The sequence below is a fragment of the Bacillus rossius genome, chromosome 1 (genome assembly GCF_032445375.1).
Source record: "Bacillus rossius redtenbacheri isolate Brsri chromosome 1, Brsri_v3, whole genome shotgun sequence".
Classification (NCBI taxonomy): Eukaryota; Metazoa; Arthropoda; class Insecta; order Phasmatodea; family Bacillidae; genus Bacillus; species Bacillus rossius.
This window is the reverse complement of record NC_086330.1, coordinates 253,504,622-253,529,305: the sequence shown is the minus strand read 5'-3', so window position 1 is coordinate 253,529,305 and position 24,684 is coordinate 253,504,622. Positions and strand designations below refer to the sequence as shown.

The 24,684-nt window shown below is 36.9% G+C and overlaps 1 protein-coding gene across 3 annotated transcripts in view; it reads left to right on the top strand.

Moving 5' to 3' along the window:
- LOC134527479 (early estrogen-induced gene 1 protein) overlaps nucleotides 1-24,684 on the top strand; it is a 134,009-nt gene that overhangs the window by 19,629 nt on the left and 89,696 nt on the right. For all 3 annotated transcript variants that reach the window (XM_063360182.1, XM_063360181.1, XM_063360183.1), the window contains exons 2-3: nucleotides 16,330-16,450; nucleotides 21,066-21,256. In XM_063360182.1, the coding sequence (XP_063216252.1) occupies nucleotides 16,330-16,450; nucleotides 21,066-21,256 (312 nt within the window). The remainder of the gene's footprint in view (nucleotides 1-16,329; nucleotides 16,451-21,065; nucleotides 21,257-24,684) is intronic.

The following is a 24,684-nucleotide window of genomic DNA, read 5'->3' as shown; positions in this document are numbered from 1 at the left end:
GACAGATCTACAAGCAACAGGAAGACACCGCCATGGGCTCACCCCTCTCTTCTCTCTTAGCCAACATTTTTATGGCCGAATTCGAGGAGAAAGCAGTAAGTACCAGCCAGCTCAAATCCAAGTTCTGGTAGAGTTATATAGATGACACCTTTGTGATTTTGAGCCATGGTAAAGATAAGCTGCAAGACTTCCTGAAACACCTGAACACCACATCCGAACATACAATTCACCATGGAGGTGGAAGTAAAAAGAAAATTGCCTTTTCTGGATGTCTTCACAAGAGGAGAAGATAACCATTTCGGCCACAGTGTTTACAGAAAGCCAACCAAAACAGACAGGTATCTACAGGCAAGTTCACACCACCCTCCATTTCAGGAGAACAGTCATCTCAACTTTGGTCAACAAAGCTAGAGCGATTTGCGAAGAAGATAATATTAGGGAAGAAATGAAACATCTAACAAATGCTCTTCAAAAACCAGAAATTAGGAAAGCCATGAAGCTACCTCAACAGAAAAAGAAAGAGCATCTTCCTAATTAAGCCTTACTTCTTTACGTCAAATGAATTTCGGACCAAGTGGCAAGAATTCTTAGGAAGCACGAAATTCATACAATTCTCAAACCTATCGACAAGATTGAGGGGTCTCTGACATCTGTAAAAGACAAAACTCCAGCCTATAACCTAGCTGGCGTGTATAAGATTTCATGTTCATGTTGCAAGGTATATATATAGGACAAACTGGCAGACATTTATCACAGGGGTTAAAAAACACACCAGAACATGAAAACCCACGATCAGATATAGCAGAACACTCATTGGAAACCAGACGCAGCATTGATTTTGACCAATTCCACACCATAGCCAACATCCGACAATACAAAAAATGATACATTCAAGAACTGGTAGGAATTTTAAAACACCCAGCAAACATAAATAGAGAAGATAGCTACAAATTAAGCAGAATATGGGTTCCAATCTTCAGACAACCTCAAAACCTAGCTCTGCATCTAAAAAAAGACAGGTCGCCTCTGGTTGGCCAAACAGCCCAGCCAATCAGAAGAGATGAGGCCACTGATTTTCCAGCACCCCCAGCCAATAACAAAAGCCCAGCTCCATTGGCCAAACCAACAGGCCAACCAGATGAAAGGAAAGCTGTGATTGGCCCACAGCTGCAGCCAATTGGGAAATACTCCTCTCAGGCGAGAGTATTAAAGGCAGAAGAACTTGTAATAATTTCATTAGGTAACTCTTCTCTGACTGCAATGTCGACCAAACCATCGGTGATATATTCGCCTTGGACGCTCTACAACCCAGAAACCAAGCAGCTACTTATGTATTTACCAGTCATTGTTCTGAGTAAACAGTGTGTCGGGTACATTTTATGAGTGTTATTGTTCAAAGGGTAATTATATATTGTTTATTGTATTAGGGTTGATAATAATTCTGAATATATCTATAGTTTTACTGATAAAAAAAACTATAAATACAAGGATTTTAAGCAACTGACATTACATTGTTCTATTTCATAAAGTACTAACAGAGTAATTCAAAAATTCATTTGTGCCGCAAATTAGGAATTATCGGCACCAATTTAGTTTTGCATTTTAATTTTGACAGAGAATTTATAGTGTAACGTAAACTTAGTTATCTTATTGTTCTCTCCCATTAAATCTTTTTCCACCCATTTCCTCGAGAGGTTCTCAGCGCCTAAATTGAGAGTTTGCAAACCCTTTGCGGTGCAAGCAGCTAAACTAATTTTCTTCCCATCTTGGAGCACGACCACTTCTTGTAACTTTGTCTAACCATGCTCCCTAGTGCCTTCCCCAGCATGCTCCCAGGGCAGCTCCGTTCTGAGAGCTGGCCTGAGGTGAGAAACTCTTGTCATGGTCCTGTTTAGGGTTTCCGACCTGCTAGGCACGATCTGGGCTGCGGTCATGTCCACTTCCCATTAGGATAGCAGATCTCTCTCCCCCCCCCCCTCCCCTCCTCTCCAACTCCTGCCTTTCCATAAACTTCACCGAGAGCACTGACGGGACTTATCCTCTGCTCCCTGCTAGTGAAAGGTCTGCCTTCGCCATCTTGTGGCGAATATGCCAACTACTATACTTTAGTTCGGCGAGTAGCGATGCCTCTAGCAGCTGCTGCCACACCTCTCTCTCTTTCAGCCTGACAGAGCACAACTCAGTTGGGCCCATGAGTGCCAGGCTTACGGAAGTCAACTACGTCCCCCCCTCTCATTCTCATGGGATTTTTGAGAACTAGCCCAGAGTCTGTTTTGCCAGTGTCCCAACAGAGCGCGCTGCTTTCAGAGCACGATAAGTTACCTTTGATGCTCCTTAAGTTAGGCTACCAGCCACTTTTTTTAGTCATCGGAGTGATCTCTCGACTGCAACCTCCTAGGCCTCCTGGCTCCTTGCGCGAGTTTTAACTACATGCAGCCCAAGGGACAATTAATTGGTCCTTCTGCTGTCACCATGGACATTTCCTTCCGGTGTGTTCCTTCTCGCCCGCGAATCCTTTTGTGAATCAGTCTTGCAGCGATTAGCCAACTCACTTTAGGGATGTGATTCCATGGAGTCTGGGAGTGATCCCTACCTTATTTATTTCTTGGTTGATTATTGTGTTATTTTTTTACTAGGTAATCATTTAGTACGACTTGCGTGTGGCTCCCACGAGCGTTAGTGCATCTCCAGAGGGAGTGATTTTCATCATGCTACCCCCAGAATTGTAAGTGGGAAATTCTACTCCTTTCAGCTATAGTTAGGCTTTTTACGTAATTGTTTGCCCTGATTTCACGATCCCAGTTTCTGGTCCCCTTTATTTCTATTCTTGACCACTGGACCTCCTTTTCGTTTGGTTCCAGTGGGGTCCAAGAGATGGTCCAAGAGTTTTGATCTTTCTCCGGCTCTCCAGTCCATCGCTAAATTCAGCCACTATTTTACATTTTCTTCTTTCTTGAATTGATATGAATTCCACGCATCTCGCCAGCCGGCTAACATTTGAGCCGCCACCTCTTCTCCTAGCTTCTAGTCAGTGCCAGCAAACAGTCACCAATATCTAATAATTTTAAATCAGAAATTGTTACTTAAATTACATAGTTCTGCGCTGGTTGGACTAAAAAATGTTTTAAGGCAGTATTTTAACCATGAACTATCCAAGTAAAATTTTAATGCTATTTTTTTTATGAAAGCTTGAGTATGAGATGTCTTAGTTGGTCAAAGAAAAATGTTAAATTTGTATTTCAGGTTCAATTAATAATATATTTGTAATCTATAGTTTTGACTGCCAGGGCCCCAGTAACTTTGCTGTGTGTAATTTTGTAATTTTTGAAACTAACGAGGTCTAATTTATTACTTAATCAGTTATTGGTTCTCTAATACTGTTAAAATACAAAGTTCCATCTGCGATCTTATGTAACTAACACTGTTAAGCCAAAAAAAAAATGAATATGTACCAAACCACTATCAAAATGAACGAATGAAAACTTAATGCCAAATATACAGAGTAATCTTTGAAATAAACTATCTTTTATATATTTAACTGAATCACCACTCGATTCTCTTTATTCTCCTTTTTGAGAGTAATTAAATTTGTTTAATGTTCGCCCTCGTGTTCGCCTTGGGTTTACTTTTACTACCTTTTTTCGCCTTAGCAGCTTCCAGGGCTTTTATGAGTTATTTAATGATGTACGTACTTAAGAGAACATGAGGGGCGTAACACATTATTATAGGTTATTATCTAGTTCTTGTTCATGTACTAATCTAAATCAGTATATATCACTGTATTCATTTAGATTTATTAATGGAGATATGTATATCTTACTTTAGTGCTACTATGTACACAAATTCGACATTGCAGAGTTTTGATTACCAAGGTGAGTTGATGTGCGTACGTTGCACTGTACTGGTAATCAGCCTATAAAAAGTTTTCTGAAATTGTTTTAGTGCAAAGCTCCAATTACCTGGTATTACCATAGCTTAATGATAATAGAGATTTGGGTATTTTCTGAATGAATGAAAATATTTACTGAAGTTCATGTTTTTGGGTGCTGTTAATATTTTTGTTCAGCAAAATCATGGTTTTGAGTTCAAACATTTGTTTGTCCTAGATCTTTGCAGTAAATTTTGTAAGTAGCCGCTTTTATTATAAAAAAATATTTTCAGATATATGGTATATTTGATTACATATAAAAATATTTGATTATACCTCAAAACAGGTAAATTCTCACTAAATTCTACAAAACTTAGTAGTGATTGTAATAATTTTTTATAGACATTCACTAATTTATTCGCTAAACCACATAATATTCCTAGACTTAGAAACCCTTCACTATTACCCCATGTTTTCTTGAAATGAGTCAGAATAAAAGAAACTATTATGCTAGAATTAATACATTTCAATGATTTTACATTATTTTCAATGTTGCTAATGTAGCCAACCTCCCATTTAAGTTAACTTAGACCACACAACCTACGGTAGTGTAAAACGTAGAAATGGCACAAAATGCCACTTTTTTGGGTCTTACTATTAATACTTTGCATAGCACATACACACACTAGCATATGTCTAGAAAAAAAATAGTGTACAGTTTGAATTTTGTGAAACATTAAAATTGATATGCAATAATGCATAAATTCACAATATAAGTAATTCATAATATCATTATAAATTCGCTATAACGTTTTACGAAGAATTATACTAACCAAAAAATATGTCCGCAATTCTCTACTTGTATTTCGAATTCCAATGAACACCTCTAAAGTAACCAAAAACAGTGAACTCATAAATGTAAATTCCTACAAATTAATAAAAAAATTGTAACATGTTAAAAAAAAAGTTAAATTATTTATTTATTATACATTAGTTACATGCCAACCAACAGCTTTGGGCTTTTACGGTGGTCACGACACTTATAGACAAGGTCAACAAAGGATAAAATGACCAATGATAAATACAAAATGATAAGGACAAAATTACAAAAAGATCACTGAAAATACGCGGACAACCCCTCCCATCGGTACCAAGAGCGGGCAAGCACTACCTGAATGGAATACACAGCTGGTAGGAACATGCTTGCAGTGACCTACACTGAATGAACATTAACAAAAAGACTCAATTAAACAAACAAAATAACAGGAAATGAGAATAGAATACGCACAATCATGATAATTTTGATGATAATAAAACAAAATGAAACAACAAAGAATGAAAAAAACAAAAATCTACCGTAGGGCAGGTAAGACAATCAACTCCATTCCCTATGGTTTGGCTGGGTTGGCATCACGTACGAAAAAATAAGTCACAAAAATATAATATACAAACAAGGAATAATTATCAGCATGAGTAAAAAATTGACAAAATACGCAACAACAGTATAATAAAATTAAAACAACAATTAAATGATAATTAAGTCAATATGTTTAGTAATACTAATTAAATTGCTAAAGGAATTATAAACATAGTTTTAAAGTATTATAAGTTCAAATAAAATTTGTTGAAGTTTGTAATTAACTTATAGATAATATTGCTATTATTGTAGACTGTACCCAAGCCGATGCTATAGACGACTATTGAATTGAGATATTATGTAATTTTATTATTATAACAGTTATAAACAAAAACTGCATCTAAATATGCTGTGTGAACTGAGAAGGGAAGTTAAAATCTGTTGAGGAAAATTCTTATGAGTTATAAGTTTGATAATTTTATTTTGTGTATCTTCTATTTTACACTATCAGATGTGTTAAGGTTATTCTATATTAAAAAACAGTATTCTAATTTTGTTCTAATAAATGCAAAATAGAGTGAGAGAATTGAATCAGAATTAGTAGCATAATATATTAAATTGGGACAAGGGTTCTTCTGGAATTAGAAATTCAATATTGAACATGTTGATGAAAGAATAATTTTGAATCTTAAACAATAAATAAATCCACAGGCTCTTCTAACGTGGGAATGGCTAGCTTGCCCCCAGAACAACACATTCCTGCTGTTTTTTCCTTTCATTTTAGAACCCCACAAAATCTACATGCCTTATTCATTCTGTCAATTTTTATGAGCCTGTGGTTACTATAGTCTAAAGTTCGATCATAGTCAAAAGAGCATTTTTCAAATACACCCCACCATGTAGTTTCATATATTATATATAAAACTAGCTGGTCTATGTTACAGAATTGAGTGATATTACTATCCTATGTGACATATTGTTTTGACTGAAAGGTATTCATCTGCTATAGCGTCCTACATAACCTCAATGTGTGGCATTGGAAGTTACCCAAGGACACTATAACACATGAAAGTTTCAGATATGTCGGATCGTTTACATTTGCTGTACTATGTTATTATGTATTAACCAAAGGATTAGTATAAATTACTATAGAGACATGAGAATATGTTGCCTTTATAACCAAACATAATATGTTAAAAGGAATTAAAACTTATTGGAATAAACCACTGGGAACAAATAACACAAATATCAGATTGGTGCTGGTTGTAATTATAGGCCTTTGTAAAAACAACAATGTAAAACAAACATCAATAAAACAATTAACATTTTAACAAATGTTATTAAGTATTATATATTAAGTAACGAGCTCGTGAACAACTAGGTACGTACCAAGTATTTATATTAGAGTAAAAACAGGTTAAGTTTATCAACAAATATTATTAAAAAAATAATTCATCAAACAAATATTAAATTATTGAAGTCTTCTTATAATTCTTTCTTCATAATGAAAATTAATTGCCGGAAATGTTCCAAAGTGTAGAAATCAATATTATTTCGTTGATTCAAGTTCAATAGTAGAAACTTGCATGATGATCACGTAGAAGTTTAAAACAGTTACATAACCTTAATATAATAAAAATGATAATAATGAAATTTCTGGCCTTTGTTTTGAAGAGGTTAATTCCCAAAAATGAATTTAGATTCCTGGAACACCAAAGCCAGGATGAGGCCCATGACTCGAACCGCTATGGAATGAAACCACAAAAATATTAACCTCCAAACATAAAAAATAATTATCATGGGATACACTTTTCCCACAGACGAAACATTTACTCACCCAAAACGGCGGTAACAGATAAGTTATTACATTTTGTGGTGGTTTTTACATCCGCACCAAAAAATTACATGCCAAATGGCCGAAAAGAAATTGAAAAGGGCAAGGTAAGTCTTTTTCGTTAGACACGACAGAAATCATAGAGTTTACAATAAGTAGAATTATACAAACAAAACAAAATATTCATAGAACCAGTATTATAGTAGTGTTTCCCTTACACATTTGATTATAATAGAAACAAACACATTTAAGACATTATTAATTAAATAGCTACACAAAACTTTAACATTAAAACAATTAAATATGTAAAGATAAATAAATATTAAATACAATCTTTGCATAAAAATATTAAAATTTATTTAACATGAAAGATTAAAAAAAAAAAGAAATGTGAATAAATTAATTACCTACTCATAAAATCACGAGTGCCATACCTAGAAACGGCACACACTCCTCCCCTCAAAACAGACGCTACCGTCTAAAAAAATTTTTTTTTTTTAAATTTGCCATCAAAAACAATTCAATTTACCCAAAAAAAAAGAGACATAAGAATTAATGATGTTAAAAAGGAAAGACTATATTAAATATAGAAATCAAAAATAAATCATTATACTGCTGAAGAAACAAACAGCACAGACACGAGCATAAAACCCCTATATATTTACTGAGAAACAACAGAATATTATCCTTATAAACTCAATACTCAATGAGGAATATACACCTCTTCATACAATAATTAAAACAAAAAATGGGGACTACTCACCCCTGCATCATAAAAGAAATACTTAAATGCTCGCTCAAGAAAATTATAGAAAACTTGGTCTCGACATCAACATCAATTAGCTGAACGTAGGATGCTCACATACCTGCGAGAGACGAATCTCAAAGCTAAAGTGTAACTGAAATCGAAGATCTGAATACCGAAGTACCAAAAATATTCAATGTGTAATGGTAGAAACAAGACAGGACAGAATGGTGGTACAAGTACCCAGGACAGCCAGTTACATACTACAACAAAAGAGGACAAAACCTCGTATAAAATGCCCGTCGGCTTATAAAGAAAAATGGGGACTATACACCCCTGCATAAATCCTGGTCACTAAGATCCTGATCATACGATACCGCTCTGAACACTGCAGTTCATACAACACATCATAATAAAATTTAAAAAAATTCAAATAGAAGAATACCTAATCAAAGTTTAACAAAACATACCTTGACAATACCGATCAAATATGAAAGAAATTTGAGCCACAAAAAAAAGGAAAACAAAAATTCTAAAATGCTTATTCAAAACGACAACACAAAATTGAAAATAAAAACAAAGAAAACGGTCGTCCAAAGGTGAATGACTAAGTCCCATACCTTAGACACTCAAGAGATAATTTAGCACCTGCAAAAGCAAGCTTGACCACTAACACAAAATATAACATGAATAAAGTTACGATTCAGCCAAGGTGAAATGAAAAAAAAAGAACTGCCTGCAATATATTAAAAGGAAAAATTTTTGAGAAGAAATCAGTTGAAACCATACCTTACAATGAAGAATGTGTCACTATAAGACAATCCCACCAAGCAGAACTCCATTACACGAAATTCACCAGAGATGGCTGTAACGGTGAGTCGCAGCAACACCGAGCCGAAGCTGCAACCACCCTAGCAAACTCCATGCAGCAGACACCCCACCGGAGAGATGTCATACAGCAACAACCCTAGTACACAAATCAAAACAAGAAGGAACATCTAAATTCAAAACCAAAAAAAACTTGCAAAACAAAAAAAATTGAAAAAATGATTAAGTTGATGACACTACACGGTGTAATGTGTGGAACACATGTGCAATAGCTGTATCGTGTGGAGAGATGTACAAGACACACAACACCTACATGAACTAACAACACATAACCTATAAAACAGAAATTTCAAAAAAAAGTATATGTTTTGGATGACCAGACAAGAAACAAAACAAATGTTATTTTAAAAGATGACACTAGCAAGACAAACAAAATAGAAAAGCAATGAATCAAAGCTAGCACTCAAAATAAATTAATTATTATTTAAAAACAAATAAACTCACAAAATATATTAATCTAAATTTAAATTATTATTAAAAATGAGTGATTGGATCTTCCATGGCAGATATATGGTTTGATAAAAAAAAGACTGAGGCCTGCAAAAAAAAATGAAAAGTGCTGGTGAAGCCTAAACACTTCTCAACAGGACTTGGCACTGGCTCACTGGCTCTGGCTCAGAGGACCTGCCTAAAATAAAAATTGACCAAAGTCGACAACACAATTAAAACACAACCCAAATATCGTCTGGAAGTCACTTACTCCCAGAATAGAAAATTACATACATACAATACATTAAAACTATAAAACTTTTTAATAGTGCTTAAAGAAAAGATTCAAAAGAGAAAACGACAAAATTCTAACAAGACAACCACTGACCTTTTACTGCATCTCACTGAAACAAAATAATTAAAACAAAACCAAATAATGAAAATAAAAATAAAAAAATTAATAGGCTCAAGAGGAAAAATTTCAAATGAAGATCAACTCAACCTGAAAAAAAAATAATTACTCAAATACTTGATTCAAAGATAAGTTTACTGGAAATTAAATACTTATAAGACAACTTCATTACCTCAATTATTAACTTGTGCAATGAAAAGCACTAGAACACACATTAAATGAACATATTAGGAAAACGGCAAAATGTCTCTGAAAAGAAATTAGATAAAATACATACCCAAGATGACCTACAACAAAACATGGGCAAGGAAACAACATAAGAGATTATTAAATCAACCTGCTATAAAAAGAACTTATTAAATGATGGCAACAAGACAAGAAAATATACCTATCATGGTTAAATTATGAAAAACGTGCCCCAAATGATGATACACAAAAGTAAACAAACATTACATCAATTAAATATTACTGAAGAAACCACAGGCTTTTCAACATATGGCAATCTGCAAAAAAAATCAGAAACATGGAAATATTATGAAAACGAGAAATTATATGCAAACAATTCTCTCACGAACAAAACCTGCAATCTTATAAAATTGAAATATCATTTAGAATTATATTAATAAAGAATATGCAAATTATGTAATTAAAACCACGACAATTTTATAGGTTAAAAGGAATATAAATTTTAAAACTCTCAAACAACTTGCGACAAATTAAACGACAATTACCAAACATAACCTCAATCTTACATGATTAACTAAAACAGAAAAAATCAGTGTTGATATTAATCTAGTTGATACACCAAACCCTAAATTATGTGAAATGGACACAAAAAAAAACTCATGAAAACCAAACATGAAGATGATAACAAAATAACTTGTACGAAAATACATACCCCAAATACCAACTAATAACCACATGATTACTTGAACATAAAAATTCAAACTAAGAAAACCCTATAACCAAACTTGTTCCCCAGAAATAATATTTAAAAAAAATTAAATGTTGCAACAACTTAAAAACTAGTACCATGGTTTTTTATTTACTTATTTTTATGACTCGAGTTACGAGGGATTCAAAGACTAGGACACGTGGGTCATGAGTCCACGATCAACTGAGTCAAGGACCCTAAAGACACTAATTCGCTAACAGTGGACCCGAATGGTGGACCTTCAACTGAAAGCAGGAATAAGTGTTAAAAAAAAATAACAAAACAACGCCAACAGTAGGACACAAAGTTAGGCGGCCGTTCCTAAACAATGCACACTTAACTGAAGACTACAAATTATACTTAAAAAGAATACTTAATAACCTACCCAAAATAACCTGTAAACTACATGATAAAGGCAACACACTGGTGTAAACAACAGGACCAACAACCACACTGATTCAAATATAGCCAGAAACTGTAAATAGATAATTTGTTTATATTAAGAAAGATGCATACTTTAAAACAAAGTTTAGATCTCTTGCAGATTAAATGTCACTGAAGACAAAACACCTTAGAAACTGAAAATTAGAACTTCAAGATTAAAACCAACGAGAGAAAAATAAGAAATCAAAGAAATCTCTTGGACAATTCTAACTTCATAATGTACCTTATAAGGAAAACACTTTAAAGTAAAAATAAATAATAGATTGCCATAAAAAAAGATTATTAAACAATAATTACCATAAATTAAATAGTTAAAACAGTACTTCAAGATGATAGCTTGGAACTTATTTTAAAGTTAAAACTATGAAAACATAAAATTCGTTAATTTACTCAAAAAAAATTTTTAAACTTAAACAAAAAAAACAACAAAACATTTAAGGTTATAAAATCTTAAAATTAAAATCATGATTTAGTTTCTTCACAATTATATATATAAGTAAAACAAAATAATAACATAGTAAACAGCAAACCCAAGCTCTGCTACCATTTTTGTGACATATTGTTTTGACTGAAAGGTATTCATCTGCTATAGCCTCCTACATAACCTCAATGTGTGGCATTGGAAGTTACCCAAGGACACTATAACACATGAAAGTTTCAGATATGTCGGATCGTTTACATTTGCTGTACTATGTTATTATGTATTAACCAAAGGATTAGTATAAATTACTATAGAGACATGAGAATATGTTGCCTTTATAACCAAACATAATATGTTAAAAGGAATTAAAACTTATTGGAATAAACCACTGGGAACAAATAACACAAATATCAGATTGGTGCTGGTTGTAATTATAGGCCTTTGTAAAAACAACAATGTAAAACAAACATCAATAAAACAATTAACATTTTAACAAATGTTATTAAGTATTATATATTAAGTAACGAGCTCGTGAACAACTAGGTACGTACCAAGTATTTATATTAGAGTAAAAACAGGTTAAGTTTATCAACAAATATTATTAAAAAAATAATTCATCAAACAAATATTAAATTATTGAAGTCTTCTTATAATTCTTTCTTCATAATGAAAATTAATTGCCGGAAATGTTCCAAAGTGTAGAAATCAATATTATTTCGTTGATTCAAGTTCAATAGTAGAAACTTGCATGATGATCACGTAGAAGTTTAAAACAGTTACATAACCTTAATATAATAAAAATGATAATAATGAAATTTCTGGCCTTTGTTTTGAAGAGGTTAATTCCCAAAAATGAATTTAGATTCCTGGAACACCAAAGCCAGGATGAGGCCCATGACTCGAACCGCTATGGAATGAAACCACAAAAATATTAACCTCCAAACATAAAAAATAATTATCATGGGATACACTTTTCCCACAGACGAAACATTTACTCACCCAAAACGGCGGTAACAGATAAGTTATTACATTTTGTGGTGGTTTTTACATCCGCACCAAAAAATTACATGCCAAATGGCCGAAAAGAAATTGAAAAGGGCAAGGTAAGTCTTTTTCGTTAGACACGACAGAAATCATAGAGTTTACAATAAGTAGAATTATACAAACAAAATAAAATATTCATAGAACCAGTATTATAGTAGTGTTTCCCTTACACATTTGATTATAATAGAAACAAACACATTTAAGACATTATTAATTAAATAGCTACACAAAACTTTAACATTAAAACAATTAAATATGTAAAGATAAATAAATATTAAATACAATCTTTGCATAAAAATATTAAAATTTATTTAACATGAAAGATTAAAAAAAAAAAGAAATGTGAATAAATTAATTACCTACTCATAAAATCACGAGTGCCATACCTAGAAACGGCACACCTACAGGAATCTTCTTTTTTTCCTGGATGAAGGTATTTATTTAGTTTGGGAAAACTGATTAGAACAAACCTCATCATCAAATGTTAAGCAGTCACGTTTTAATGCACCAAACAATAGGGCATTTGAAATTAAAGGCAACGTCATCTATTGATGAAGTTCAAATCTAAACTGTTATTAGTGCCATTAGTTCTCTAGCCGCTGCAAAAAGTGACAAGTACTGGTTACTGAAGAGATGAGGGACTGAGGGAATGTATTAAGTTCTCGCATGAAATAACATAAAAACTTATCATCCTCACCACGATGCTGGTGTCTTGCTCACACAGCAATGGCTGCCTGAGGATGTCATTGTCCCAGAGATTTTCGACCACCAAGGCGGTTGTTGTCGAACTCTGGTCTTGTATGTCGACACACAGTGTTGTGATGTCCTGTGTGGTTGCCAGCTGCGACTTGAAGTGGGACCACTCAGCAAAACATTTTGCGATGCATTTGTTGCTAGCGACTGTGTCAGTTATTGTGTTAACACTGCACTCGTTAATCACAACCAGAACTCATAGAAGGTCACCCTCCGCGCAATTGGCCCAGGAATAGTGTGGTGCTCGTTTGCTTGTCTGGTGTGTAGGGCATCTTTGCAGGAAGTCTGGTGTGTCTGTGGACACGATCAGAGAGGATTTTGGTGTCAGGGCGCTAGGCTTCACACCACGAAACAGAACTTTTGTGACAGCGAAACCAGGTGGTGACAGCATTTATTACACAGATCGGCGTGACAAGTCATGCAGTGTCTGTGATGGGATAGGCATGAAGGGTGGGTGTATGTGTATGGTGTCAGCGTCATGCGGTGGTGAAGTTGTTTTAGCATCTTGATACATCCTACCAGAAAAGTGGAGCATTATTGGTATTGCGGACTGTGGCGAGACGGTCAGTGACATGCGTCGTTTGATCATCGTCGGTGATGCATGCATTGTGCAGACTAGCTGTATCATGTCAAGAAGCAGGAAAGGAGTCATTGTAGAAGAAGTCATCACGGTGATGAGTTCTGGTAGGTCTGTCTGACTGAGCGACATTGGTTCGATCTGTATTAGGTCGATGAACGATTGTGTTGTGTTGTTCACGCCGTATATTAAGTACGTTAATCTATGGTACTGCGTGCAAATGTGATTAGGAGACAATGACGGGGTTGGGGTAGAAGGCGTCAGGTCAAAAAGTGTCTGCAAGATTATTGCGGACAGTGATGGCGGACAGGGTTAGATAGGATTTGTCAGAGGTGTGGCTTCAGGGCGGAGTGTTGTGGCAGTTTTCAAATGGCTGTGACGGACTTGGGCAGACAGACTTGTGACAGTTAGTTTCAGTGTGACGGAAGCTACCAGTAAGGGGGGACACATGGATCCTGGGGTGACTCTATCTCAAGTTGTCTCACCTGTGTGGGGATGAGACTTGAAACTCCATATTGTACCACCACAGACGACCTGGGCAGCTGTGGGCATTGGGCACGCTTTTAGATGTTAGTTGAACACAACCGGTGGGCTCTTGCAGGTGTTCTACATGCCCAACTCATTATAGGCAGTCACCATGTGGTCGAGTACAAAACGAGAACTCTGTAAAACTTGTTTATTATATGCTGCGACTCTTTACATAAAATAATAATGATGCTGATTAAACATTCTGTGGTACAAATTGGTATATTAGAAGTTAGATTCACCCTTATGGCCATTATCGTCGCATTCATTTTTGAAGTCTGGTGAAGGGTTAAAAAATACTTATTTAAATAGTCTGCCTCCGAGTATTTATTGAGTGACTCTTTAAGTTATAGGATTTTAGCTATGAAACATGATCAGTAGGTCAATTATGCACAACGATTAGTTCCTCAGTGTTCTAGGAGCGTCCTACCTCTGGGGATAATGTTTTTGGACTGGGATGAAAATAGCACACAATGAGGATGGTCCGTAATGATGACTGCTATTTTATAGCAAATTTGTGTTCAACATAATGAAAGAATACATAATTGCACTTGTAAAAATATTACACATAACCTCATGCACAAATAACCCTTATTAGGAAACAATTTTAACATTTATTTTTGGGATATTATCCACTTTGGGAGCAGTTCAGTTTGTTCGGAGGTGAGTGGCGTGGCGCACTGTTCTAGCTGTGGCACACACACTCACTCATGACTGGTGGGATGTTTGGAAGGGGAGGCGGGATCACATGCAGGTCAATGTAAACTTAAATGAAGTGAAATTAAATCTGGCTGTGAAGGACTAGGAACTTGAACAAACAATACACACAATAATGGTTTGGGGCTGCAGGTAGTCTAAGGGGTTTGGAAACATTCTACTCATAAATGGCATTATGGAGGGTATGGTCTATAACAAAATATGTTGTGATAGTAATTTGTGTTGTAAAAAAATCTGTAATTTGGCCAGATAGATTAATGGGACATTAGACCGATCCAAAAGGTATCTTCCTGTTTTTCTTTGGTAACCCAGCGCTCTTAGCACTAGCCTTTCTGTCCTGGGGACCTCATGGGTGCGGATATGGATACGCCATGTAAGCAATCAGGAAAGGCGTTAGAGCTCTGGCTATGACCACAGGCTGAGGCTACCCATCCCAGCTTGGTCACCACCTTAGCCCCCTACCTCGCTCAGCTAACCAGGCAGTTGGCTGTGTCCTTAGCCCTGTAGACTTTGTCAATACTGCGGTCACCCAGAATACCCATGATTTGCTGTCCAGGCTAGTAACCGGAGCTGTATCGTCGCTCACCACTTCTATTCATCAGAGGGCCAGGGAACCCTTAGAGTCTGCTTCAAGTGATTGGAGCACCACCACCAAGTACAAAACCTACCCACTGTGATTCTGGACCGACAAAGGAAACCTCAGCGGGGATATCCATTCACACAAGGAACATCCAGCACTCCTACCAACTCGGGCGACATCTAGAGCTAATCATTGGTGCCGCAACCAGAGCTGGCTGGAGGACCTCGAAGTTATCTCTGACTCCCCCAACCACCTGTACCGAAGCCCAGGAGTTTACAGCTGACTAAGGTCCGGGTGCATCTGGCACCGCCAGCAGCGCATAAAGACTCCATTCCATTTACCTGAGTTCTTCACAGTGAACCAGGCTGTTGGGATTCATCACCAGGGCTCAGTAGTCGAACCCCCCCAGGAAGGTTTCAATCGCATCTGCTGTTGCCCGTATATTCAGCCCTTTCACCATTTCTGGACCGCCTGAGGCAACGGTAATCCTGGCAGAGTCATTTTTAGTTAAGATCGCGGATATGGCCACTAAGGATACACATCCCACCATAACGACCCCCATCAGCGGTGCCACGAGGAGGCAGAGGATTTCCATGAGTGCGGAGAGGCTATGTATTTGCATCCATGCACCCATTCCATGAACCTGTTGGATTGTGTCTCGGATAACTAGAACTGGCAACAGTTCCGACACCTCAAATGACAATCACTTTCCCAGCAGGATCAGATCCACTCCTGCTGACTGATGGGACTGGGAAATCGGGGAAATCTCAGGGAAATAAGCTGATGTGGTTTGTGTTGCAGGGAAGAGGTGCAGGACCACATGGTGCGGTGGGGCGCCAACTTTGACTTTGTGTGCAAGATGAGCGCAAATGCCTCTACTGGCATTCTGGACCCCTGCATCCTCAGGATCTCTGTCAGGAAGGTCAGTCACTCTCCCGGCTTCCTTAGAGTAGACTTTTGACAGTGTTTATGCTTGCGTTCACACTGCATGTTCATTAATAGTTTCTAGATGTTAAGTTTTTTTGTTTAATGGGAGCTAGAAAGTGATTGCAAAAATAAATGTTCTTTAAGATGGTGTAATTTATAATTTAAAAAATACTTAAAAATGTTTTTTGCAATATTGTGTTTGTGATGGAGAAATGAAATAACTCCATGAAACACATTTAAAAACCATATCATGCACCAAAACTGGTTAGTTTAAAACATCTGTTTACTGTGGTAAAATATCCAAAATTACCAGGTTTGAGTGTTGAGTTAACTGCTTCCAGTGTGCAAGACTTTGTTATGCGTGCACTTGGTGTATTGTGACCACTATTTCTCGCCCCTCTGCACATAGGCATATGTGCAGTGAAGTATTTTCATTTAATGTTGAAATATTATTTAAGTTCTAGAAAAAATATTGCTTCAATGATTTATTACAGAAATAAGAATCCTGGACAACAGTAACTGATTTTTATTTTTCTTCACAAAAAATTCATGTTCACGATGTTCGCCATTTTCCTACCACATAAACAAGTCCATGTCAAAAATACAAACTGTTTGCACCAAACATGTTCATATTCATTGGCTCCAAAACACAAATTTACTGTTCATTTGTACCAAAAGCTTAAGAATACATAATGTTCGTTAATTAAATCTTTTTGCTGCTTGCAACTCATGGTACACGCCGAAGTATAATGTCCTCGGAACGATGACAAATTAGTCTGTCCTCATTGTGAGTTATTACCAATGACTGTGGCCAGAATTTCTAAATAAAAGTTCTAAATGAAGAAAAAAAATTGAATATATTGTTAGAGCCCCAGCCACTGCCAAAAAAATTCTTTGCCTCTATATTCTTTTAGCTACCGCCCAATGCACATCCTTTCGTTTACTCAACTAGTTGCTGACTACCATGGCTGTTCTTCTCCAAAAGGAACAAGGGTGCTCATATGATGTAATTTCTGACCAATCACAAATATACACATAAAAACATCAGCCAATTACAGGCACATAGCAACAGTATCTCAAACAACTAATAAGTCTTTCCCATGCACAAGCAAACTGTCTCTCTCTCATATTTCTGTAACTGATAAAAATGATTGCATCAGCCCAAATATTCTAGCATCTCATAACAATCCCTTTATCCAAGCATTAGTATGTAATTGAAATTTGATAAACAATTTACCTAAAAACGTACGTGAAACATGAACACTTAAACAAGCAAACAAACAGGTAAAAATAACTTCAAGTGGTTTATTCACCATACTGCAAGAAAACAATCAGAAATACCAATAAGCATGAAACAATGTTAATTATGATCATAAAACATGTTGCAAACGCAGAAATAACTCTTAAAAGAAAAAAAAGCATATACCGTAAAACCTAACAATATTTATTTCTGATTATAAAATGAAAATAAATCTTTAATAATGTCCTTTACAAAGTGGGGAGGGTAGTAACCAGTATTACTACAAATAGAGTTCTCATGTTCAGCTATTTTTGTTTGGATTCAGCTGTTTGCCTTGGTTGTTAGTTCACACACTGCTCTGCCAGCTTTTTTTGTTCGTTCAGATTTATTGTAACTGTTAGATTTTATTTCAGTACAGTGTTTACTGTTTTATAGCGGGTTACTGATTTTTTGAAGAATAGATTTTAATCACGGACGTAATGCGATATTGGAGATTTATTTAAAGAGTAACTACGATCTTTTTTATTTTCCTGTATAGGAACTTATTACTTGTCTTAAATTCAATTTTTTTGTATATTAATTTTTCTTTTGCATTTCTGTTGAAATTGTATTGACATTCGACAATTGGACAAAATCGCTAATCCAGTATGGCTATGATCTCAAACGACCGGATTAAAGACGTTTCACTAAACCATGAAACATGTTTTTCTTTTCCATGTTAATTATTGCAAAGTCTTGCTAAACATAATTTAACATCAATTTTTCTTTCCATAATTTTAATGTGAGGTCCTACCCACAATTTCTGGTTAAATTGCAAGATGTGATGACATGTATTAAAGACAGCCCAATACCTTTATTAATGTTGCTTTATAGTGACATATACTACATAATGTTTTCATAGCATGAAAAATTAGAAAAGTTTTTTAATCATGTAATTTGGCAATTCATCATCACAGCTCAGATGAGTGATTGTGATTGTTGAAGGGAAGATCAAATCAACTTAATTGAAATAAGAGCAATCACCAGATATGTTGAGAGTGGCCAAATTCCAACCCGAATATTCATATTTCTGCATCCGTTGCCTAACAAAAGCTTGCCCACAATGTGGGATCATGCAGAATTGAGGTTGAAAAAGCATACATATAACAATGTAAATTTGGATCGTACTTGTTGATGTAAGCATTTCATGTGGCTGTCTCGAGGTAGCAGTAAATATCAGGGCCTGTGACTAAACTGCAGACATATAACAGTTTTTCTCAAGAGACCCACCATGACGTAGTATGTAGTGTTAAAATTATAGGATTGTAATCAAACTGTTCGAAGGATTCAAATATGTCTTCCAACAAGCAAGTATCCACCTCAGGATACTGAAGGGCATATTCAGTAATGTGATGCAGTGGGAAAAGTTCCACGCAGGGAAGCACATAGTGCCCCAGATGCTAACCTTGTCTCACTCATTCCATCATGCAACTCACACAAGAGGGCGCACTTACACCATCTGCGTTATAGCGCGCGTCAATACGCGTTTGACCTTCAGCACCGACCGAGCGCGGCGCACGCAACGGCGCAGCTAGACTAGCCGAACTGTCATTCCAAGACGAGCGAACACCAGCCTGTCTAGCGCACGGCTCGCTTACATCAGACACTCCAACGTGCGCAAACCTCACGTCGCCATGCGCCGCAAAACGCGGGCGTGTCCCGGCCCGCAATGCCGGCCCTGCAGAGCGTGGCTCATGTCCCAGAGGCGGATGTTTCGTTAGAAAACTCCGAGTGATATTTAGAAACAGCACCTAAACGGCTTTGCACGGCTCTCAAGCTGTCAAGGGTAGTGGGCGGCGTAAGCATGGCACAGCTTACAGAGGTGGTATCTTGAGTTGCGAAGCGAGTATTGAAGATGAAGGCCGACGTATCTTGATCCTCGGCGAGCGTCTGCCAGTGAAACGAAGTACGTTGTTGACGGCGAGACTCTGCGGCAGTTGCAAGAAAATCCGAGCCCCTGTTGGGGCGACGATCGGCTGGACGCGGATGTAGCGCGGGAGTCAGAGACACAAGGGGCACCAGTCGCAGAACTCCAGTCATTCACTATAACAAAGTACAGTTTTCAGACGAGCCCGACGAGTGCACCTCCGAGACCATGGGGTGAGATGGGAGGGGTACACTGTCAGCAGAGAGTCCCCAGTAGAAGGGGCAAGGGGCTAGCTTCTTAACCGCAGGAACTCCAGCGGGAGTCGCCAGTCCACAAGGCCCCTGACAGCGGAGGAGATACCACACGCGCGGAAGCGGCCGGACTCAGCGGCTAGGCGATGGGCACGGAGCTCCGGAGGCACTGCGGAGCGCCCTCACGTAGCTCACGTGCAGACAGTGTCCAGAGGCGAGCAGCTGCTCACGCGAACTGGTAGATGTCCTCCTCACATCTTGTAAACGCGTTTCCACAAAGCGTCTCTTCCAGGATGACGTCAATCCTAGGAGACTGCTCCGACGGAAAATTGGAGAAACAGGTGCGAAGAAGTTAGCATAACTCACAGTACAGGCAGGCGAAAGCAGGCGCTCTCTCTCGGGCGGGTCGCACAGAGGGGCGGGTGCAACAGAGACCGCGCGGAGACGTCTCTCCACGCGGCGCTGAAGCAGTGGCGAGCGATGCATAGACGATGCGGTGAGGACAGTCGCGCACAGCCAAGGGAGGGGTCGGATGGATGGCGCGCACAACTGTAGACAATAAGACCGCAGGCAGCATACCACAAGAACAAGAATAAACACTGTAACTAGTTTGTTCACACCACGCTGCATGTCAATAACTAAGGTTTGCATCAACAACTGTGCTTCTTATTTCTGCAAATTGTGGAAAAGAGCTGCAAGCTGATTCTTTTATCACCTCTATGCTAAGTTGCATTTGGAATGGGAAAAACCACGGATTGTTTTGGCCAGGTGGTTGTGATGGCACTGTCTTATCACCCAACAATTTCTTACAAATATGTGTGTTTTACTTGCCAGTCACATAGCTATAGCTGGAGCCAGACGTTTATTGCTCTGTTGCAGTATTCTGTCTGTTGCAGTGTGCTCTCTGTTACAGTGTGTTGCAGCATGCTCTCTGATGCAGTACTCTGTTGCAGTATGCTTTCAATTACAGTGCTCTGTTGCAGTATGCTCTCTGTTGCAGTATGCTCTCTGTTACAGTCTGTTGTAGCATGCTCTCTGTTGCAGTATGTGCTCTGTTGCAGTATGTGCTCTGTTACAGTGTGTTGCAGCATGTTTTCTGTTGCAGTGCTCTGTTGCAGTATGCTCTGTTGCAGTATGCTCTCTGTTACAGTAGACTTCAGTTAGAGGGGCTCTGTTGTAGGTGGTTGGTTTGATAAAGGGCTCGCTGTTGCAGGAGGCGAAGGGTGGGCGCTCTTTTCACAAGCTGGGCTTCACGGACCTGAACCTGGCAGAACTAGCCGGCTCGGGCCGCACCACGCGGCGCTGCCTGCTGGAGGGCTACGACACCCGCTACCGTCAGGACAACTCCATGCTGCGGCTGTCCATTCGCATGCACATGCTGTCTGGTGACATTCTCTTCAAAGTGTGAGTGGTGGTGTCACCCCGTCCAGGGTCGTGTTCTCTGTGGTGGGCTTGATCTGTGCTGCTTCTCCCGAGTGTTCTCCTGTGCAACTTTCACTGTTTATATGTCTATTACTTCCAGGCGTTGGTCACTTTGTCTGACTTTTTTCATGTAATTTTTATGTTAATATTTATTACATTTCTGAAAGAATCGGAACTAAATTAATATGGTAACTTTAATTTCTGTATCGTTCATTAAAAATAATAAAAAATATATTTATTATTTTTACCATTCATATTCCTCTAAAAATCTGTGGTAGTCATTCCTTTATTTATATTCTGGAGTCTTTATTTTTCAGAACTTATCTCCAGTTTCCTTCTATTGTCTTCTAGTCTTCATTCAACTGTGGTAAGCAAGTTACAATTTATTTTACTTACGATTCTTGGAAGTCACACTATTTTTGGATTGTTATTCTGGCGGTAACATAATCGCCAAACAGCTGTAGAAAATTTGTTATAAAGTTTTTTGTTGGTCAAGAGATGCTATTCTTTTGTGGTATGTAATAATTAAACATACAGCTATTAGTTAATTATTTAAAATTAAAAACTTTTATATAAAGTGCAGTTACAATCTGCTTGTGCTTACAACCTGAAAATTAAGGAAAAATATCTGTGGCAGTGCGTGCAAAATCATCTCACTCATGTAGCGAGGTGAGAAGCCAAGATTATTTAAGGCGATTGGTGCACGGTAAAAAATGGTCACAGGCCCGAAAACAATGAATTTTGTATCATATGACCACTAAAGAGTCTAGATGCCTATGTGGGTGACCGTTACTATGTAGGGAGGTCAGGAGCTTAGTTCCAGCTCGTCAGTGGCGAGATGGCCTTCATACGGGAAGGGTGTCGCTGGTGGTCGCTCTGCGGCCTGCCATCTAGCGGTAACTAACAAAACCTCGAAGATTGTATCTCGCTCTCCCTCTAACACACAGCCGATAAGGTTCTATCGTGCCCGGAGGAGGGGAAGGTTTAGCAGGTTTCTCTTTCACTCATCCTTCGCCACGGGGAGGCGGAATGGATTATTTTTTTGTCCGTAACTGCGCACATGTGGCTGAGATCTAACCTCTCCACTCCCGCACATCTTCTCACTCAACTCGCTCGTTCTCTCACACTATTTCAATAAATCTTTTCCAATCTTCAACATCAATACTTTAAGCCATTGCGCTTCCTACGGATTAATTATATTTCATGCACGTGCCCGAATTCAGCTGCAAAAAAATAAAACGGGTAGTCAATTTTTTTCTTCAAAAACCTTCCGAAACACTGTGTGTTAAAAAACATTCTGAAAGCCCATTTTTCTAGATAAATGGAAATTCTAAATCACCTATGCCACAAGGAAACATTGTGCTTTAATATTATGTAAAGAAAACACCTCTTAGTTTTATAGTTATGTAAAGGTGGTGTGATATGTTTTAGATGTCGCACCATCTTATCATCCATGGAAATATGGTTAAGGAAATATTTTTAAAATGTTTGTAAACAGTAAACAACATATAAAAAATCTTATAACTGTAAAATTAAAATACAAACAACCCTATAGCAAATTTAATTTCAATATGAAAAAGTCTACAATAATGTTTACAAGAAACGAAATTGCAATAGCAATACAAAAATATCGCAATTTTGTTACATTGTTAACATATATATTATTTTTAATAAAGGCAATAAAAATGACATACTCAATATTTGGAATAAAATAAATACCTTAAGCCCTACATAATTGCTGCGATATTCACAATAAATGCTTTTCTTAAATATAGTAATTAAAAAACATCGTAAATAAATTATGAACATACATATTATGGTGAAGGAAAGTGGACACTATCACACTGAAAAATCTTAGAGGGTAGTTTTCCTCATCTTATTTCTTTCTTTGCGTTTTTGGTCTTGTTCGTTAAAATATTTCATGTTCAAATACTTGATACGCATATACGTTCTTGTCCTTACAAAACAGTATATAACTTCTTCTGGATATTTATTTTCAGTAGTTCCGCAAATAATTTTAGTCAGTGATTCAAAAATCCGCTCTTTTTTGCACAAATTGTTGCCATGAACATTATCAAAACACATTTCAGCGATCTTTATTAATTCAAAAAATTCATTAGTGGGACATTTTAAGTTACCCTTTGATTGTACATGTATCCAGCTATCGTCCTCCGAATTGAAATCCGTAGTGCCAAGGTCGGGATATTTATTTCTGAAACGGTGAGCTATATAGCCAGAAACATATTTCAGCCCTTCAAGAGAAATTTCGTCACTTGAAAGGGGCCTGGCCTCTAAATCTAAGTCTATTTCTTCCATGCCAGCAAGATCTATTTCATTTAAAGGTGATTTCTCTTGAAATGTCTTTGTAAAATACATTTCCTTGCACAAAAGTAGTTCTGTAATTTCATTCTGATAAGCACTGTCCTGTTCCATTTCATTTGACGAAAAATCACTTACCAAACACATTTTGTCTGTCTTCTCATCCGTGTTTTTCCGTTCAGCAAAAACTGCTGCAGAATGTTTTCACAATATGTAGTTTATAATTCTGTATTTAAAGTAAATGGGCGACAGATGCGTATTTTGATGTCCCATACCTCTAATATACGGAGAGAGAAAAAACCACTCTAACACATCTTAGTTCAGTTTAACTGTTAACAAATATTTAGGTTAACAGGTCCTATACATATTTCCGAATGTTTTACTGACTGAGTTATGCTGGACATTAATTAAATTGATCGCTGATATTTATACTTTTAAACAAAATTTTGGATTTATCATTTTATGTAAACTCTAATGCGTTAAAAAGTGTAACGCAACACTACAAACAGGTAGAGATGTCTAGTGCACTGCCCTATGCACATTAGTTAACAAAAAAATAAAATGAAATATTAATTACTGATTAATAATACCTTGATGTCGTGATACAAGTAACACATGCTTATCTGATATTTATCTCAATAATTAGAATACGAAATAGGAAGACAAAATAATTAACTGATTTTAAGACTGATTTATTACTTACACAGTACAGTGCATTTTGAAGACAAATGGGTCTTAAGAAGCGAAAATCGTATTCGATTAAAGGATGGTATGGTGTTCGGTATATTAAGGTTTCCCTCAAAGTAACGGTTTCACAATGCTTTTAAGATATTAGTTACATCCCAACATAAGTTTAAAACATTTCTCTTAAGAGTGTGCTTCGTAGCATTAAAAGATGTGCCTTAATTATTTCGCAAATTTATCATTGTTATGGTGACGATGTCAGGGGTTTTCGTAATTTTTTTTAGAAATATAGTACTGTATTAGCAACTACGTTAAGAACTGTTATTTTATTCACACAGAGAGAAGAAATACAAAATGCTAAAATTTGGCGTTTGTTTTTTTATATACTATGTAGGTTTGTTATTATA